A 20361-nucleotide genomic window follows, 5' to 3' on the forward strand; every position below is an offset into this window, starting at 1 on the left:
ATATAGACAATCAACAGTGATGGCAATGATAACCTCTGGGAGGGAGTTGGAGTTACTCAGCCTTTAGAGAGAAGACAGAGTCAGGAGATTGCTCTTCTTTGTCACACCTATGAAGGCTTGACTTGAAAACAATAAACTGTTTTCTATAACTCGAGCAAGGAAGATGACAAAATCAGTCTTGTAGCAAGAGTTCTCTAGGTTATACTATAGCCAACTCCTTCCATTCAGAAAGATTAGCTAATGGCAGTTGTGGAATTTCCTTTTCTAGAGATTTGTAACAATAGGTTTGATCTATATCTGGCCTTGAATGCCTTAGGGGTCCTGTACAAAGAAGCAGAACAAACAAAAAAGCGTGCAAGCCTGTGCGCTTGCACACACACACACACACACACCCCAGTGTGCCCCAATCTTCTTTCAGAGATTTTAATAGAGATTTTAAAATGATTTATTTTCTCACCCACCCTTCAGCTGAATCAATATCTGAACTGCATCAGTCGCAGAAAAAACTTAAAAAGTTGGCCAAGAGTCATTTACCTGAACTAGGAGTTCCAGCTTCCGGTCATCAAGAAGATGTACTTGACATCGACGGCCCTCCGTCATCTAAGAAGAAAGACAAATGATGGTCACCAAGAGTCTAGTGGCCTTTCACAAGGTTAGAGGGTCCCCATGCTGGATGACGGCAGGCACATTCCTCTGGGCAAAACCTCCCCTGGGAGCTGGAGACTATGAGGCCAAGAAATGGCAGGATTGGTTCATTCATTCATTCAAAAATATTTATTGAACATTTTCTATGCGCCAGGTACTATTTTGGGAGCTGGTGCATAGTGGCACACAAGATTAGGTATGTGCCTGCTCTCACGGAGGTTACATCTTTATGGGGGAGATGTAAAATAAACTAGCAAATGCATATGTAACGTAATATCAGGTGGTAATAGTTCTTCCTTCCTGAGTCACTCTTCAATAATTTTGTCACTGTGCATTAGGGTCACGGTTCAGTATCTGGTCTGGGCCACCTCCCAACTCGTTCCCCTATTTGATCACAGGGAGCAAATGACCACCCAACTGGCAACTGAACTTGATTTCTGTGTTAATCATCCCCCCTCCTCAGGTATGACCCTAGTCCCTACAGAGCTATCACTTATGTTACAGGAACCCTGGAGATAAAAGCTCACAGCTGAACTTGACCTCTCACCCTTGTGCCTTTCACCAATAACATATCTGTACAATAGAAAGAGCGTCTTGGCAGTCAGCAGGAGACCAAGTCAAGTCTTAACCATGCTGGTTATTGGCTGCAGGACCTTGAACAAGCCTCTGTTCATCTCTGCACCCCGATCTCAGTTATTAAAATGAGTAGGTGGGCCCACTGGGAGCAATGGTAAATGTTTAACAACCAGCTTTCTGGAAGGAAAAAGCTTTCAGAATGCTTCCAAATTTGTAGCATTTGCTGGAGCCCTGGCATCATCCTCAAAGGAAATCCTCTGAAGATCAAGCTTTCTGGGAGTTGTTATACAGCCACCATTCTAACCAAAAGACTCTTGCTGCTCCAAGAAGCTTCACCACGTCTGATTTCAAGCAACTGTCAGGACAACATGCAGAGTGTTTCTAACAGACAGAGACAAAACACACCACCTCCAGGTAGAATGATGCTGGGAGAAGGCAGGGAAGCTCCATGCCTCTCCCCCATAACCTCCCTATGCATTTCTTCTATCGGGCTGTTCCTGGGTTTCATCCTTTTATAATAAACCAGTGGGGCTTTCCAGGTGGCTCACTGGTAAAGAATCTCAGTGGTAAGAACAACAACAATAAACCAGTAATCTAGTAAGTAGAAACAAAACAAGAAAAACCTAATACATACCACTTCAAGAACGGAGATACTAGTAAAGGTCAGTAAAATAATTAGGACGTGTTAAATTGATTTACTTAGTTATTATAGTATGTATTAACTTTGTTTCAACATAATTTATTTAACTGTAAGTTTATATAATTTAGTGTTAATAATGGCTATGTTTTACAACTGGAGCACAGAATTCCTGAAAAGATAACAACTATGCTGACAAGTGAATCCGAGCCCCCCCAACACAGCTGCCTGGACCAGAAGACTCCAAGATTCCTTCCAGTCTTTGGCTTTACATATGGCTGTAGCCCCCACTGAAGCCACCTTCTCTTTCCCCAGCTATCAGCCATGTCATGCAGACCCAAAGGAAAGATGAACATGGACTAATTCCAGTCTTGCCTCACTTCATGGGCATCACAGTACGTTCTCAGGAGCGCTTTCTCCAGGAAACATGGAGAAGGCAGCCTCTTCTCTCCTTGCCCAACCCAGTTCCTTCCCTGACCACTGGCATGTGTGAAGCTGTTGTCTATTCCTACAAGAAAATGCTTTCTTCTTCCTTCAAAGAAGCCAACCAAGTCATACTATTATTCATGTTTCCATCAAGTCATATTATCACATAGTTATTCATAAGAATATGATTCAGCCGTAACAAAGGAAATCTAGCCATTTATGACAATGTGGATGGACTTGTAGAGCATTCGGCTAAGTAAAATAAGTCAAGACAGAAAAAAATACTGTATGATTTCACTTATGTGTAGAATCTAAAATAAACCAATGAAACCAAAAAGCCATGAACTGCTAGATACTGGGAACATGGTGGTGGTTGCCAGAAACAGGAGAATGGGGTGGGGGGTGGCAATTAGGGTGAAGCTGGTCAAAGAGTACAAGCTTCTGGTTAAAATAAATAAGACTTGGGCATGTACTGTACAGTCTGCTGACTATAGTGAATAATACAATACTGTATATTTGAAAGTTGCTAAGACAGCAGATATCAAAAGTTCTCATCACAAGAAAAAAATTTTGAAACTTATATAGATGTTAATGAGACTTATTCTGGTGATCACTTAACAACATATACAGATATCAAATTATGCTGCATGCCTGAATATAATCTTATAAGCCAACTATATCTCAATTTTTTAAAAAGGAAAACTTTTACAAAGTGAATAAAAAACTTGGCTTGAAAAAAAAAATCCATCAGCTTCATTTCAATCATTGCCCAATCTAAGTTCAAAGAAAGCTACTATAATTTTAAATTATGCTAAAATATATGCTGCCATACCAAAATGTATAAATGATTCTTTTAACAAAAAAGAACACCCAAAATGTTCACGTTTCAATAGGGAAGCTGACAGCAACTGCACAGGCATTTTCCATAACATTTTAGATTTTCAGCAATTCAGTTCTTATTAGGACAAACTCAAGGTCAACAGAGAGGGAGTTCTAGGAAGGCGAGTGCTACAACCATCTTGAATATGATTTTGGAATTCCTTTAAAAACATTTATTAATATTAATTGTTTGAGAAAATTTTCTGAAGGGTGGGGACGACATTTTTAAATTTATTTTAATTAGCAGATAATTGCTTTACAATGTTGTATTGGTTTCTGTCATACAGCAGTGTGAATCAGTCATAAGTATACATATATCTCTTCTCTCTTGAACCGCTCTCCCACCCTCCCCATCCCATCCTATCCCTCTAGGCTGTCACACAGCACCAGGTTGAGTTCCTTGTATTATACAACAACTTCAAAGCTAAGGACAATTTTAAGGAATTTTAAGAAATTCTATTTGTCCTTTCCACATATAAAATACAAAGTTTTGAACTTTTTATTGTAAACGGTTAAGGGTATAAACATGTTCTTGAGTTACTTACTCACATTCTAATAAGTTGTATAAAAACCAAGGAAAATTGGTATCCAAGAGACATTACTATATCAAATAAAGTTCTATTCACGGCCATAAAGAGGTAGCCTTATCATTTTTCTCAAAATATTTCCAAACTTGCAAAGTGTGACGTGACCCTGAGTTCATAGCCGTATCTAAAGTCTGAGACTCTCATACCTGAGTCTCATTTTCATCTGAAACATACAATTCCATTCCCTGTATCTCATCTTATCTGCTCAGACATTTAAAGAAGTAGCTGTACATTCAGATGTTAAGATCTACCCAAGGATCTTCCAACTTCCTTCTTCCCTTAAACAAAATCTCACAACTAAATCTTGGGGGATTTACAAGCACACTCCCTATTCTAATAGGAAATTTGGTTCCCTGGTGGCTCAGACAGTAAAGCGTCTGCCTGCAATGCGGGAGACCCAGGTTCGATCCCTGGGTTCGGAAGATCCCCTGGAGAAGGAAATGGCAATCCACTCCAGTATTCTTGCCTGGAAAATTCCATGGATGGAGGAGCCTGGTGGGCTACAGCCCATGGGGCTGCAAAGAGTTGGATATGACTGAGCAACTTCACTTTCCCTTTTGGAAGACAAACTGCCTCTGAGAAAAATCTGCACAGAGAAGTGAGTCTAAACAGAAACTCAACTTTGAATCATCATGTTTTTGAAAGCACAACTTTCTTTTGACAGCACAGCTGTGGCTCTTTTTTTCCTCAAAAAGGAGACCTGTTTGTTGTTCCACATGGAGGGAAATTGGAGCATCCTGCTTTCATCATCAGCTGAGAAAAGGTTTGCCATCCTGGGTGTGTGTAGAGAGAGAGCGGCTGGACATCTGTAGCTTTGTCTGGCTTCCCAGGCACAGTGAAATTTTCTTCTGAATACTAACAATTGCAAACTAATACTGCTTTCCTTGTTCTCATTTTCAGCTGCTCGGGCACAACTGGAGGGCTGGCATTACCCTCAAAGGAAATCCTTTCGGAGAACAAGGCTTCTTGCAGATGTCAGCTGGCTACCTCTCCAGCCATGAATCGACTTGTTACAGAACAATTCTATACCAAGCAGACGCCTGCCAAGTGCACTGTGATGCCAAAGGATACACAGAATAGTGTTATTTTGGAAATAAGGTGTCCGCTCCATTTATCCAACTTTGCTGTTAAGACATACAGTGAATCACGAAAATTACGCACAAACATAGAAATGCATGTATGATACAAGCTTAAGTGAACACAGCAGAATATGAAATGTGTACTATAAAGGTAGCCAATAAAATTGTGGGAATTAAGAGGCAAAAATAAAATAATTGATGTGCTGGGGTAGTAGGGTTATGGGTGGTCCTCCACCCAAATACGACCTCACATCTTTTTTTCTTTTTCAGTTAAAAAATGTAAAAAAGAAACTTTATCTGGAAAAATGAAGGACTCTGCTTGAGGTCAGCTATAAGAAATGGAGCTTGAGAGGTTTCCTTATCAGCAAATTCATTTTAGATTGCCTGTGAGATATTAAAATTAATTTTTAATTAGAGTTTGGTTGATTTACAATGTTGTATTAGTTTCTAATGTACAGCAAAGAAAATCAGCCATACATATATCTACTCTCTTCTAGACTCCATTCCCATATAGCTCATTACAGAGCACCGAATGGAGTTCCCTGTGCTATACAGTAGGTCTTTATTAGTTATCTATTTTACATGTAATAGTGTGTAGACATGAATCCCAATCTCCCAATTTATCTCTCTCCGCCCCTTGGTAGCCGTAAGTTTGTTTTCTACATCTGTGACTCAATTTCTGTTTTGTAAATAAGTTCATTTGTACCAATTTTCTATGATTTTAACATACCGAGTCACACTAATTAACATACAAATCAGAAGTGCAATGGCCACAGACATTAGAACTGTTAAGGCTGAAGGTCTCCCACCTTCTCTCCCTGCAGGAGGGAACTTGACTATGACCAGAAGAGGTCCGGGGAACACAGAATGTGAAAGAGGGGATACGAAGTATCTGTGTTTGAGGGCCTCCATCCACCAGAGCCTGACATATTCCTGATGGCAGAGGGGGTCTGTCCCAATATGACAGAGGCGTCCCCTCTGCAGGTGTTACTGAAAAACAACTACCTAACCAGTGACGACAAACTCCCCCATAGGGTGATTTTGAAGAGCTTTACATGAAGAGGCACCAGGTACTGAGCTCATCATGTGAAAACATGTTCCGTTAGGAATATTTTCTCTTCAAGTTCAAAACGAAGTAAACCCAGATTCAATATTCTTCTCATTATCACCTTTCCCTCTACCTAACAGCCCCCTCTCCCTCTCTGAGTCATTTCTTGCATGTCCGCTCCACCCTATTCTTGTCACTCAAGTAATGTGTCTACTATGCTATGCACACCACAAAGAAATAACCCTAGCCCCCCTATTAATAATATTTTCATAGAAAACTAATGATATTGTGCCAAAGACGGTAGGGTAACAGATCTTGAACTCAGAAAAACATATGCTTTTAAAAAATTAAAATAAATTAACACGTTACCATGATATTTCCTGAGATTAATTTATACTGGAACTGTTACCACTAAGACACTGGGGGCTGGGGAGAGTGTAGGGAGGGGGAGGAGAGCCAGGTTCACAGTTACCACATGACTACTCGTTCTGTGCCTAATAAGTCACCACGTTGCAATTCACATTCATTCTAGAGATAATACTTTATGGAGCAATAAAATAAGAAATATTAAAGACTCATTGGAATTGCATGAAACAAAGAATTAACATTCCAAGGCACACTTAGGAAAACTACCAATACTCCTCCAAACACCCTGAAATCTTATCCTTTAAAACGTTATCATCGGAACTTCCTTGGCAGTTCAGTGGTTAACGCTTTGCCTTCCAATGCAAGGGATGTGGGTTCGATGTCTGGTTGGGGAACTAACATCCCACCTGCCACAGGGCCCAAACACCAAAACATAAATCAGAAGCAATACTGTAACAAATTCAATAAAGAATGGGGCATCCTGAGGATGCCGGAAGCATGACAGCAGCACCTCACAATCTGCCCTCTGACCCAGGCCCCTCTGTGGCTCAGAAGGAAATTCCAGATTTATGACGATGAGTTCCCAGGGCAACTCATTGTTGGAGCATCTGCTCTCTGGGTCACCTCAATGTGTCACATCCCTTCAGTTTCCTCTGCAGACAAATGAAGACCAGGGACTCACCTAAGTACCAGAAAGTCACAGGATCCCAGAATCTCCAGAATCATGAAGCTGTCATACCCAGGAGACGGATAAACACAGCACATCCACAGCAGCCTCGAGAAAGTCAACCCCACAGTAAATAAACTCACCGAAAAGATAGTAAACAAATTAAAAGTTGTTTAAAATATTCATCATTGGGACTTCCTTGGAGGTCCAGTGGTTAAGAATTCACCTTCCAATGCAGGGGACATGGGTTCGATCCTGGTCCAGGAAGATCACATACCATGAGGCAACTAAGCCCGTGGCCACAAGAGAAGCCACCGCAATGAGAATGTCACACACCGCAACTCTGCAACTAGAGTCCCTGTTCCCTGCAACTAGAGAAAGCCCACACGCAGCAGCAAACACCCAGCACAGCCAGAAATAAATAATTATTAATTTTTTTTAAAAGCTGTTAAAAAATATTCATCCATCTGCTACCCACATCTAACCTGTGCTATGGAAATATCAGATATAATAAGCTATTGTAATATTATAACATAGTAAAAGTGCATGAGGGGCCTCTGTCCACAACCTTTAAGAAAAATTGAAAAGTATATTGTCCATTTTATTATAATTTTTCCTCTGTCTGATTTATCTCATGGTTACTATTTTTGTCTTTAAGTGACATTGTATTAAAATCAAGAAGCTAATGGAAAGAAAGAAGAGACCACGTACTAGACAGAAGCCCGATTCAGGGAGAATAACCTTATCCTGACTTTGCTCCATGACTTCTGGCAAATTATGTCACCTCTGCCTTTACTACGAGTCTCCGAGGTACAGAAGGACACACACAGGCGTGTCCTTGAGGTTCTTGGCTGCTGAATACAGTCGGAACTGATAAAACCCAGATGAAAATGATTAAATGTGTGTCTTTATTAGAAACAAATTCACGTGGCAATGCAATGTAATAAGAACTGAAACAGGCTAGCATTCTTCAGAGCTTCAAGTGTGCATTTGATGAGGTCATGAGTGTAGTTCGTGGTTCACTGGAGGATCTTTGGAAAGCAAATTGTGGTGGTGGTGATGCTGCTGTCTGGGTCTCTCTGCCTCCAGCAAAAGAAAATTGGGTTTTCTCTGGGAACGCAGGAAGAGAAGTAATGGTGCTGTGGAGTACTAAGGGCTGGGGACAACAGGGAGCTGCTGTGGCCCAGTGTGTCATAGGGAGGAAGAAATCTGATTCCATATTGCATCTGTTTCTTTTTCTTTAACCTTTGTATTCTATTGCTTGAAAGAATGCTGCCTACAGTCTGAAATATACAGGACACCCCATTCTCAAGGCTCTGACCTTTAAAAGTATAACTTTTCTATTCATGTAGAGATAAAAAGTTGCAAAAGAGAGAAGAACGTTTATCTTGTTGGAGGTTTATAGCAACACTGTGACCAGAACTATGGCGACAGCTGCAAGACCAAAGGATTCCAACACCAGGAAGTTGGCCATAACCAACCACACCCCATCTCCTTCAGTATAAAAGAAGCCTGAATTCTAATTAAAGCAAGCTGGTTCTTTTGGACATGAGTCCACCATCTCTTTGATCTGCTGGCTTGCTGAATAAAGGCTGTTCGTTGCTCCAACAACTCATCTCTCAATTTATTAGACTGTCATGCAGCAAACAGTACAAGCTCTGACTTGGTAACAAGTGGACAATTTTAGTCCCCAATTCTGCTGCCCTGCAGACCACTGCTGTGTGTGATCAAGCCACGAGTCCTTCTGGACCATCATTTCAATCCTCTCCAGATGAGGCTGCAGGTGAGAGGGTCAAAAAATTCATTATTAATCTTGGGGCATAAATAATGAGGGACAGACAAAGGAGAGGACAGCCAGTCGTCTAATGGGCTCATGTGATCCCAGTGAGGAGGAGCTCCCAGCCAGAGCTCTGTTGTAGGATGTAGGGAAGGAGGGGACTTTTTTTCTCTTCCAGCAAGACACTGCAACCTGAGGACAAGCTACAGACATGGAGGTCGGATCAAGGCCCAAGAGGAGCATTTCAGTCCAGGGCTAGAGTGTGACAATCAGACTCTCCTGTCTGAGAGCCAACTACATAGGATGAAAAGGACAGTGGGAAAGCCACACGCATGGGCCCTGTCTATGCACCACAGACACCCACTTAGTGAAAGAAAGTGAAAATGAAAGTTGTTCAGTTGTGTCCGACTCTTCGCAATACCATGGACTATACCGTCCATGGAATTCTCCAAGCCAGAATACTGGAGTGAGTGGCTGTTCCCTTCTCCAGGGGTTCTTCCCAACCCAGGGATCGAACCCAGGTCTCCTGCATTGCAGGTGAATTCTTTACCAGCTGAGCCACCAGGGAAGCCCAGACACCTGCTAAGCGACCACGGAATAGTGACAATACTACGGTCTGGTTAACAGACGTGAACGGAAGTGCAGGTGAGGCGTCCGGGTCCTGAAAGGCAGCAGTGCTTTCTGAATTACATTCTAACCAGCTGGACACTGAAAGAAGAGTGACCTGGTCATCACACTCGGCTCCCACTGCTGCCAGAGCATCTTCCGAAGACAATGATTTTCTTGACCAACATTTTGAGTAAATTAGCAAGATCTCAATCTACTAATTCAATCCAAAATACATCTATTAGCACATATTCACCTCATTCACAGCACATCTACAGGCAAGCTTTTGATTTCTACCCAAAATGTTGTTTCCACACAACTTTGGTGCTGCAAGCAGAACAACTAAAGTCTTTGAAGATCCACGGAGATTCCACGCTACTTGATGTTGTATTATTATGATCATTATTTGGAGAGGGCTGGGCAAAAGGAATAGCGCTTTCTCATAAGTGAAGGTGAGTTGGGAGTTTCAACATGAGAGAGGATCCTGAGAAGTCTGGACAGAGGATGTCTGGGAACAGCGGGATCCTGAGCATATCTGGACAGAAGGCCTCGGGGAATAAAGGCCCAAGAAGGAGATTCTTGAGGAGGTTGTAAAACATCTCTTGTTGATTACACACTGTTGCTACCACTTGTGAGAGACTAATACCTGAATGCTGGATCACGAGCCCTCTGAGATCTGGCCTCATCTCACCAGACCTGTTTTTTTTTCCCCCCCCAAATGCTCTCCTTCCTCCCTAACCCCATCCCCGAAATTCCAAGACCAGTCCAAGTCCAGGACTCAGCTGCCCTGGACTTCTAAGTTCTGTTCCTCTGAGGGCCACCCTTGCTTCCAGGTCCAGCCCATGCCGTCTCTTTGGCCTGGAACCACTTTCTCTTTCTTCATGTCCCCAAAGGACAATCCCTGCCTGCCTGGTCCAGACTGCACACAAATCCAGGGGCTGGAGAGACAGCAGTGACCAAAGGAAGCTTCATCTTGTTTCTCAGAGGTCACTAGTTTAAGGAAAAGATGGACATGACTTTCACTCATTCTTCCAGACTCTATGATGATGCACAAGCTTTCTCCGCCCCATTGGTGGGGGAAGGGGTTGATTTCCCAGCCCGGTCTGGCAATTCTGATGCCAGGCCTCGAGCCTCCCCTGCCTCTGTCCTCCCCAGGTCACTGTGCCAGGGCTTAGAGAAGATGGGAGGAAGGCTTTGGGGCTGGACCACCTAGGTTCATGTCTTATCCCAGCTTCACCAGGGGCTAGCTGGGTGTGAACCCACAAGAACTTCACCAACTTGTGCCTCATTCCTCAGTCTCTGAAATGGAGATCACCCTCATGCCAACCTCGTGGGGCTGCCAAAAGGAATAACCAAGTTAACTTATACAGTGTGTGGAACTCTGCTTGGCACAGAAGGCTCTAGTTCGGGAAAAGGACGTTTGTCTGATCAGCATTGTCAGACAGATGAGAGACAATGCATCCTGACCTGCAGCATGGAATCCGGTTTTCATCAATGATGCACACACCCCTCCTCTACAGGCACAGGATGGCCTTGATGAGGCTGCAACTTTTTGCCACTCACACTAGGCTGTCCATTACTGTGGCTGGGCGGAAGGGGACGATGGGCCAGGTGGGTATCTTTTGGATAGCTATTCCCTGCGCTGAGTAAGTACCAGGCCTTCACAGAGCAGAGTCCCTGGGGCTCTGGTCATGTGTCAGCATCCACAGAGAGCTGATGGAAGGCACACCAGAGCCAGTGGAGGAATGGAGGTTTAGGGGTGTCAGTACCCCATGCTGACATTGGTGGGGACCACAAGAACTGCTGGGCAATACACAGTCTATTATCAGAGGAGGAGATGAAGCCCTCCTGCTGCCAAAGAGACCCCGCCTGATTCTCTCAGCAGATTCAGGGTGTTCTTTTTTTTCAGGTGTTATTCTTACTGACAACTGTTTATAACTCGGTGTCCATGAAGACATCCTTCAAAGGTGACTGGGAAGGTATAAAACCCAAAGAAACAAAACATGCAAAGGAAGCAGTAAGAACCCTTCTAACCCACCCAACATTCCAGGGTTCTCCTTGAAGTGAGCAAAGGAGAAAGAAAATGACACCTGTGCTTAGGCAGGTGGAGTTCTGACTTCAGAGTCTCAGAGACAAGAGTGTTGGTGGACCTGAGGGATGGGCTGGGGAGGGAGGTGGGAGGGGCATTCAGGATGGAGGACACATGTACATCCATGGCTGATGTATGGCAAAAATCACTACAGTATTGTAAAGCAATTAGACTCCAATTAAAATAAATTAATTAATTTAAAAAAAGAAACCATAAAAGTTATAAGCAAAAAAAAAAAAAAAAAGAAAAAGAGTGTTGGGTGGAATGGAGATGCTTCTTACATAGGAAAAGGCAAGTATCTATACTTTCCTTTGTTCTGATGACTGCACTTGGATTTTTTATAGAAAAGGACTGATGGGTATTCCTAAGGGGGCCCCAGACTCAAGGAAAATGGTTTTAAAGTCCAGAAAAAAAGATGAGGTTGACTCTGTGGATCTGCAAGAATATCATTTGCATGAGATTGAAATTTCAATACAAAAACTTTAAAGATAAAACTAACACAATAAAAATAAAATTGAATGAGAAAGTGAAGATTCTGACATTCAAAGAACACAAAGTATCTGCATGAAGAATTCACAAAGGAATTTAGTATAATATATAATTTAGCATATTTTAGTGTAATATATACAACGTGTCAAGGGCATGAAATACATTATATATGTGATGGACATAGATGAGGAAGCGTCACAACCCTAGAGGGACAGAGTTGGAAAACGGAGACAAAGGTTTAAAATGAGGAACATCTAAGGACAATAGAAGAGCCTTTAAAGATACATCCCAAGAAATAAGAGGGAGGAAAGGAATGTTTTCATTGTTTGACACCAATAAATCTTTGTTAAAAGATGAGTGGCTGGACCACTTAGATCCTGTTTAGTTTCACTCTCCTCACCAAGAAGGTACATGGTAGGACTAATGACTAAAAGAATGTAAATTGCACTTACTTCCCCTGTGGTCCAGTGGTTGAGAAGCCACCTGCCATTCCCGGGGACGTGGGTTCAATTTCTGGTCCAGGAAGATTCCACATGCTGTGAGGCAACCAAGCCTGTGTGCTGCAACTGCTGAGCCTGTGCTCTAGAGCCCGTGTGTTGCAACTACTGAAGTCCGCACAGAGCCCATTCTCCGCAGCAAGAGAGGCCACCACAATGAGAAGCCCAGAACCACAACTAGAGAAAGCCCACATGCAGCAACGAAGACCCAGCACAGCCAAAAGAGAATTAATTTAAAAAATTTTAAGAATATAAACTGTACTTCTTTTCCCAGAATAAATTCCGAGTGGTTCATACAGTGAAATATTAAAATAGACAGGCTTATCATGTTTTTTTAAGTATAAAAGCAATGGACGGGCCAAAAGGGAAAAATGCATACAGTTGATTACATTTTAAAATCCTTTTTCAAAAAACTAATTTTACTCTGTAAATCACCATAAGCAAAAAGAAAAAGCAAATGCCGAGTTGGTATGGTTAACAACTATAAAGTGATTAATATGTTAAAGATAAAATTATTTAAGGGAAAAATGCATACAGTTGATTACATTTTAAAATCCTTTTTCAAAAAACTAATTTTACTCTGTAAATCACCATAAGCAAAAAGAAAAAGCAAATGCCGAGTTGGTATGGTTAACAACTATAAAGTGATTAATATGTTAAAGATAAAATTATTTAATAATTAGATGATTATAAGTTAAGTAGAAGACCTCTTGGAGAAGGCAATGGCACCCCACTCCAGTACTCTTGCCTGGAAAATCCCATGGGTGGAGGAACCTGGTGGGCTGCAGTCCATGGGGTCGCAAAGAGTCGGACACGACTGAGCGACTTGACTTTCACTTTTCACTTTCACGCATTGGAGAAGGAAATGGCAACCCACTCCAGTGTTCTTGCCTGGAGAATCCCAGGGACGGAGGAGCCTGGTGGGCTGCCGTCTATGGGGTCGCACAGAGTCGGACACGACTGAAGTGACTTAGCAGCAGTAGCAGCAGCAGAAGACCACTAATATCCTACTGGAAATTAAATTGCAAATGGCTGAAGAATTCACAGGCTTCCCTGATAGCTCAGCTGGTAAAGAATCCGCCTGCAATGCAGAAAACCCTGGTTCAATTCCTGGGTCAGAAAGATTCCCTGGAGAAAGGGGTAGGCTACCCACTCCAGTTTCTTGGGCTTCCCTGGTGGCTCAGATGGTAAAGAGTCTGCCTGCAATATGGGCAGATTCACATTGCAGAGTTCATCTCCTTTGATAATAATTTCTCCTCTAGAAGAGATCTATCCATCTCTCTAGTAATCCAGGGAGTAAACCAGTGACCAACCCTCATGAAATAAGAGAAATGAGGTTAGAAGATTATACATAGCTGTGTCCATCATAATATGTGTTCATCTGCAAATATTTATGGCACATAGCACTGTGCCAGGCATCTTATTCGATATTTAATGATGAACACAATTTTGTTCCTATATTTAATGAGCTTCTATGTTCAGCAGAAGTACCTAAGTTAAGAGGAAATTACAGTGTAATGTGTGACAAGGGGGTGAGTATAAGATGCAATGGAGCAGAGGGTGGGGGGACCCTCACTCACATCTGGGAGATTGGTGAATGCTCAGGTGAGGAAGTGCCGTCGGAAGAGAGGACATCCAGCAGAGATGACCTGATGTAAGAAGACCTGGATGGAAGAGAATGTGGTGTGTTCTCAAAACATCAGCTGGGCAGCAGAGCTGAGGCAGAGGGAGGCTTGTGGGTACAGAGCAGTGAAAAGTACAGCTGGAGAACCCTCTTTACAAGAGGAAGGAGGAGCAGCTTCTAGCCAAGAGTCTGAGGATGGCTAAATCACTGATGTATCTACTGGACAATATTTTCACATCAATCCAATCCTAAAATGAGGGGAGTATAGAAAGAGGGTTCTAATTGCAAGTGATGAGGCTAAGTGCTTTAGAAAAGATACAAGCAGTTGGAAAACTATAAAGAGATACTATTATAGGGATTTCCCTGGTGGTCCAGTAGCTAAGACTTGGGTGCTCCCAATGTAGGAGGCCCAGGTTCGATCCCTGGTCGGGGAACTAGATCCCACACGTCACAAGGAAGATCAAAGATCCAGCATGCTGCAACTAAGACTTGGCGCTGCCACACAGTTACATACATAAATATTTTAAATAAGAATGTGGGCGACAAACTATAGTAGTACCTGTGACCTTCAGATAAATAAAATCACAGATATTTTCATGTCATAAAAAGAGATGCTATCATAAATATAAGCTCTCAACATCCGTACGACGCCCTCACAACTTATAACCAGACACAGAAAGTGTGCCAACCACATTTACAGATGACAAGAGGCTTGTTTAGATGGTAACTTCAACAGCTACAAAGTGAAGTCATATTGTTTATGGTTTCAGGTCCTGTTCTCTGTCCACATGCTAGAAGTACAGCATCCTGAATAATGAAATCAGGATGCCTCCTATATCCTACTATAGTTAACCGTGTCTGGAAATCTGTGTTGAATTCTGAATACCGTATTTTAGGTACCAAATGAAAGAACCTGGAGCAAAGCCAAGGAAGGGTAACCAGAGGAGGTAAAGATCTGGAGACCATGTCTTCCCAGGGCTGATGGGAAAGCTGCATGTGGGCTTAAACAGCAAAGGCTCCATTGACAGGATGACCCTGTCATCTACCGCCCATGCATGACCCCCCAGGCCACCTGCTCTCATAGAACCGGCATGGGATGCAAACTGGCATGGGTGGCATGTGCCACCCATGGCTGAGTCCCGGGGCCCAGGGCACAGACGCCAAGTCCTCCAGGTTTGGAAGGCAGTGCTCCAGCCCAAGAACTGATCCTTCCGAGACTAAGGCTGAAATCAGACCAAATTTCCAATGGCATCACACACAGCAGACCCGGGGCACACAGTCCTGCAGGGTGGTCCCAGCTCCAGCAGGAAGCAGCGAGCCCTCGTCCCTCCCTGGCTCAAGGCCGCCAACACAAAGCTGCAGAGAGAACTTGAGAACCTGGAGGCTTGCACTGAGGGCTGTTTTCACAGCTACCTTAGACTGTGTCAGCACGGGGCCGTCCATCTGGCCTAGAGGCTGACGCCTGGTTGTTTACATAACCGAGTTGTCTGGAAAGGATTCGGCTGGAGTGTCGCTGGCAGGGACTGCTCCCTCTTGCATGAGCTGTGCTGGCAGGGCTCACCCTCCATTCATCTTGTCGGAGGTTGCAACGCTGGCCGGCTGCCCCGTTTGCCACCCCAGACGCCTCCAGGAGACCTGCTCCCCAGCCTCCAGGTTCTGCTGCGGCAGTGCTACAGACAGAACGGGAGCCCTGGTTGCCAGTATCATTTACAAACGAGGGTGCAGCATCAGGTTAGCAAAGAAAGGGAAGTGGGGGGAGGGAGAGGGACAACTGCAAGACCAAAAGAGGGCTCCCCACTCTTTTCACCCCACGAGGCACAGCCTCTCAGTGGCATAGTATTTTTTATAAATACTTATTTGTTTACTTGGCTGTGTTGGGTCTTGGTTGCACAGGTGGGATGGCTTGTCGTGGGGCATGAACTCTCCAGTTGCGGGCTGAGTAGCTGCAGCGTGCAGACTTAGTTGCCCCATGGCTTGTGGGATCTTATTAATAGTACCCCCGTGTCTCCTGCATTGCAAGGAGGATTCTTAACCACTGCAACACCAGGGAAGCCCCCAGGGTGCATATCATTGAGAGCAGTCACACAAATAAAGACAGGATGCCGGATCTATCAGTCAAATCAAGAATTCTAATTGGACACGGAACGATTTCTCCAAGCTTTCAGCAGGTGGTGATTACTATCCTGTCTACACACAGGGAAAAAGGGGGAAACAGAGCTTACTGTTTGGGCTGTTTCCATGCAAGAAGCAACTAGAGAGAAGTTTCTGCTTATATCAGAACGGATGAAAAGATGGCAGGGTTCCTGACCTTTCCTCTTTCCCAAGTTAACCAGGAACGCAGGTGTCAAACAGTTTACACATGTCATTCCAAAGCCTTTGGTAACCAAATTTGAGTGTACTTCCAGCAAACGTTGGAGGAAAGACCTGGAAATGAGTGTACAATGCAATAACTCTTTAGGGAAAGGCAGCATTTTAAATTTGAGCAAACACACAGGCAGGGAATAGTGATTTCATCTTTTATCCTTCACAGTGCCCAGCATGGAGCTTGAAACACACCAGACTCTCAGTAAGCATGACTGATGAAAATATGGAGTTATAATTCTTGACTGTGGTGATGGTTTCATAGGTGTGGCCATATGTCCAAAGCGAGAACCATCCCCCTAGACCAACCAACCTACCTGCAGGTGTGGACATACGTCTAAACTCATTAAACGGTACACTTTAAATATGTGAAGCTTATTGTATATCAATGGTACATCAATAAATCCGTTTAAAATACAAAAGTCAGGAACTTCCCTGATGATCCAGTGGTTAAGAATCCGGCTTGCAATGCAGGGGACTTGGGTTCGATCCTTGTTTGGGGAACTAAGATCCTACATGCTGGGGGGAGCAACTGAGCCTCTGCTCTGCAACTAAAGATCCCACATAACACAACTAGGACCCAGCAAGCCAAATAAATAAATAAAATGTAAGAGTTAGAGTTATTCCTTTTGTGCATTAAAAAAGGGACAGACCATCAGGCTGATCTGAAAAGTCCAATTTGTTTTTGTTGTTGTTATCACTGCTGTTCCTCTAAATTGTATTATACTCCCACCTGGTATACACACACCACACACTTGTCACCTAAGGAACGTTTGCTGAGTGAATAAGTGACTGAAGAGTCCAATGTGTGCAACTATATATCTCAGCAGGGTTCTTCGCACTTGGAGGAGAAATTACTTCATTTTTTATATATTACGTTTTAAAAAATTCAAAGTATGAACTGGATTTACGGTGTCTTTTTCTCAGATGTTGTCACATCCAGGACTGAGCCACAAAGTCTTTAAATATCAGTTCTCCTTGGCTGAGTCCCACTTTGTGTCTCTGCCGGGACTTCCTCCTTTCCTAGGTTTGTACATGATGAATGCAAAATTGCCCACTCAGCATCTCCTTTTGGGTAGCTGCTAAATATCTCCAAAAAAGTGAACTACTGACCTATCTTCTACAAAATGGCAATCCATTCTAGTATTCTTGCCTGGGAAATCCTATGGACCAGGAGCTTGGTGGGCTACAGGCCATGGGGTCGCAAAGAGTTGGACACAACTCTATTACTGAGCACGCACGTACTTCTTCCGCAAACCACCTTCACCCAAAGCTTTTCCCTCTCAGCTAACGGCTACTCCAGCTCTCCATCAGCACATTCTGTCCTCTCACAACCCACATCCAGCTCACCAGAAAAATCTCCAAATATCCAGACCCTTAAGCCTGTTCATCATTGGCACTTTATCACTTGCCCCATTCCTGTAATGGCCACCCAACTGGCACCCCAGTGGTTCCCTCTGCCTATCTTGCAGTCTGGTCCGCACACAGCACCCGAACCATCCCTGTGCAGCCCACGTGGGATCAGGGTGCCTCCTAGATCCACACTCTCCAGCAGTCAGTCCCATTGCCCCCAGTACAGACACCTTCCTACCTCTTTCCCCCACTCACTTCGTCTGCTGTTCCACCCTCATCTCCTTGCTGTTCCCAACAAGCCACTTTTTTCCACCCGGGGCCTGTGATGAGCTCTTTCCTCTGTCTGGAATGTTCCCGCAAGACACCCACATGGCTCATCACTTCACATCCTTCAAAACTTTGTTCATGTCACCTTTTTATAATATCACAGCTTGAATTTAAAACAGCAACTTTGCCATGCTTCCCGACCTCTGCTTCGTTTTCCTTACAGCACAGGAAATCAGCACCTTCCAGCACAAGATATAATAATTTACTTATTCATTATGCTTCCTGCCTGTCTCTTCCTTGTAGAGTGCAAGCTCCCGAGGGCAGGAAGTTTGGTCCCTTTTGTTTGCTGACATATTTCCAGGACAGAAGAGGCACATAAGTGTATCAGTCAGAATAATTGACTGACTGACTAAAGGAATAAATGAAGGAACTGGATGTGCAGGCACTTCCTGTCTCTCTGCCAGCTGGGGTGCCAGGCTCACCTTCATATGAAGGACACAGCTGTGCTGCACCATTCTTGTTCTGCTCCTCTTTACTCTGTGACTCAGACACATGCAGACAGAGGAGGGCTGACAGGTGAAGGACACTAGGCTTAAGCACTAAAAAAAATTAGTTCCAGCTATATGCAAACAAGGAAAGACATGAGAAGCCACAAAACGTGCCAAATAATCACTCATTTATATTCTTGAGCACCCACCAAATGCTGGGCACAATATAAGGTGCTTTAGGATCAAAGACGGATAAAAGTGCAGACACTGTGGAGAACAGCATGAAGGTTCCTCAGAGAACTAAAAACAGAACTACCATACGATCCTGCGATCCCACTCCTGGGCACAGAATCCATAAAGAACTATAATTTGGAAAGATATACACACCCCAGTGTTCATTGCAGCATTATTTACAATAGGTAAGATGTGGAAGCAAGCAACCTACAATGTCCATCAACAGATGAATGGATAAAAAGATGTAGCATACATACACAGTGAAATTCTGCTGCTGCTAAGTCGCTTCAGTCGTGTCCGACTCTGTGCAACCCCATAGACAGCAGCCCAGCAGGCTCCCCCGTCCCTGGGATTCTCTAGGCAAGAACACTGGAGTGGGTTGCCATTTCCTTCTCCACAATGAAAAACTACTCAGCCATAAAAACAATGAAATAATGCCATTTGCAGCAACAAGGATAGACTTACTTATCGTACTAAGTAAGCCAGACAGAGAAAGACATATACCATAGGATATATAACTCATATGTGGAATCTAAAAAAATGATACAAATGAACTTACTTACAAAATAGAAACACTCCCAGACATAGAAAACAAACTTATGGTTACCAAAGGGGTAAGGAGAGGGGAGGCATAAGTTAGGAGTTTGGGATGAACAGATACAAACTACTACATATAAACAAGATAAATAACAAGGTCCTACTTGTTGGGAACTACAGTCAATATACAGCTCAATATATACAATTAAACATCTTGATCGATAATGGAAAGAATATGAAAAAAATATGTATATTTATATGTACATGTGTATAAAGAATCTGCCTGCCAATGAAGAAGATACAGGAGATGTGGGTTCTTCCCTGTGTTGGGAAGATCCCCTGGAGGAGGGCATGGCAACCCACTGCAGTGTTCTTGCCTGGAGAATCCCGTGGACAGAAGAGCCTGGCGAGCTACAGTCCATGGGGTCAGAAAGAGACACGAGAGAGGTGACCGAGCACAGACACATGTGTATATGTATCTCAATTGCTTTGCTGTACACCAGAAACTCATACAATACTGTAAATAAACTATATTTCAATTAAAAATAAAAAAGATACAATCCTTCCCTTAGAAGCTACAGTGGGAAACATATACACAAACTGGGTCATTTGAATTTGAGATCAAACTCGACAGACACCTGGTGAGGCTGGTGCAGGAGACCAGAGGAGGAGACGTGCTCCACCTGGAGGAACAGGAGGATGTGGCACTGCAGGCTGAACCTGAGGGAAAGGAGAGTCCAGGCAGAGGAGGGACTGGAGGGGCCTCTTAATGTGAAGGGTGAGTCACAAGAGTCCGACGTCCAGCAGAGGTCAAATGCGCGTGGGAAAGGCAAGGGTGTGTGGGTGTATGTGCACAACAGACGGAATGCCTGTGTCCCTCCAAAATCCATATGCTAAACCCTTACCCCTCATGTGATGGTATCAGGAGGTGGGGTGTTTGGAGGTGATGAGGTCATGAGAGTGGAGCCAGCAGGAATGGGATTAGTGTCCGTAGAAAAAGGGGGTCCAGAAAGATCTCTCGCCCCGGACAACAGTGTGGGGGACACAGAAGGCGCCATCCATGAACCAGGAAGTGGCCCTGACAAGACACCAAATCTGCTGGTACCTGGACTCCCCAGTCTCCAGAACA

At 43.6% G+C, this 20361-nt stretch overlaps 1 protein-coding gene across 3 annotated transcripts in view; it reads right to left on the minus strand.

The window, feature by feature from the left end:
- Positions 1-20361, minus strand: part of FRMD4A (FERM domain containing 4A) — a 323302-nt gene that overhangs the window by 219879 nt on the left and 83062 nt on the right. For all 3 annotated transcript variants that reach the window (XM_055543859.1, XM_055543862.1, XM_055543861.1), the window contains exon 2: positions 535-600. In XM_055543859.1, the coding sequence (XP_055399834.1) occupies positions 535-600 (66 nt within the window). The remainder of the gene's footprint in view (positions 1-534; positions 601-20361) is intronic.

Source organism: Bubalus kerabau, chromosome 13, assembly GCF_029407905.1.
Source record: "Bubalus kerabau isolate K-KA32 ecotype Philippines breed swamp buffalo chromosome 13, PCC_UOA_SB_1v2, whole genome shotgun sequence".
NCBI classification, from domain to species: Eukaryota; Metazoa; Chordata; class Mammalia; order Artiodactyla; family Bovidae; genus Bubalus; species Bubalus kerabau.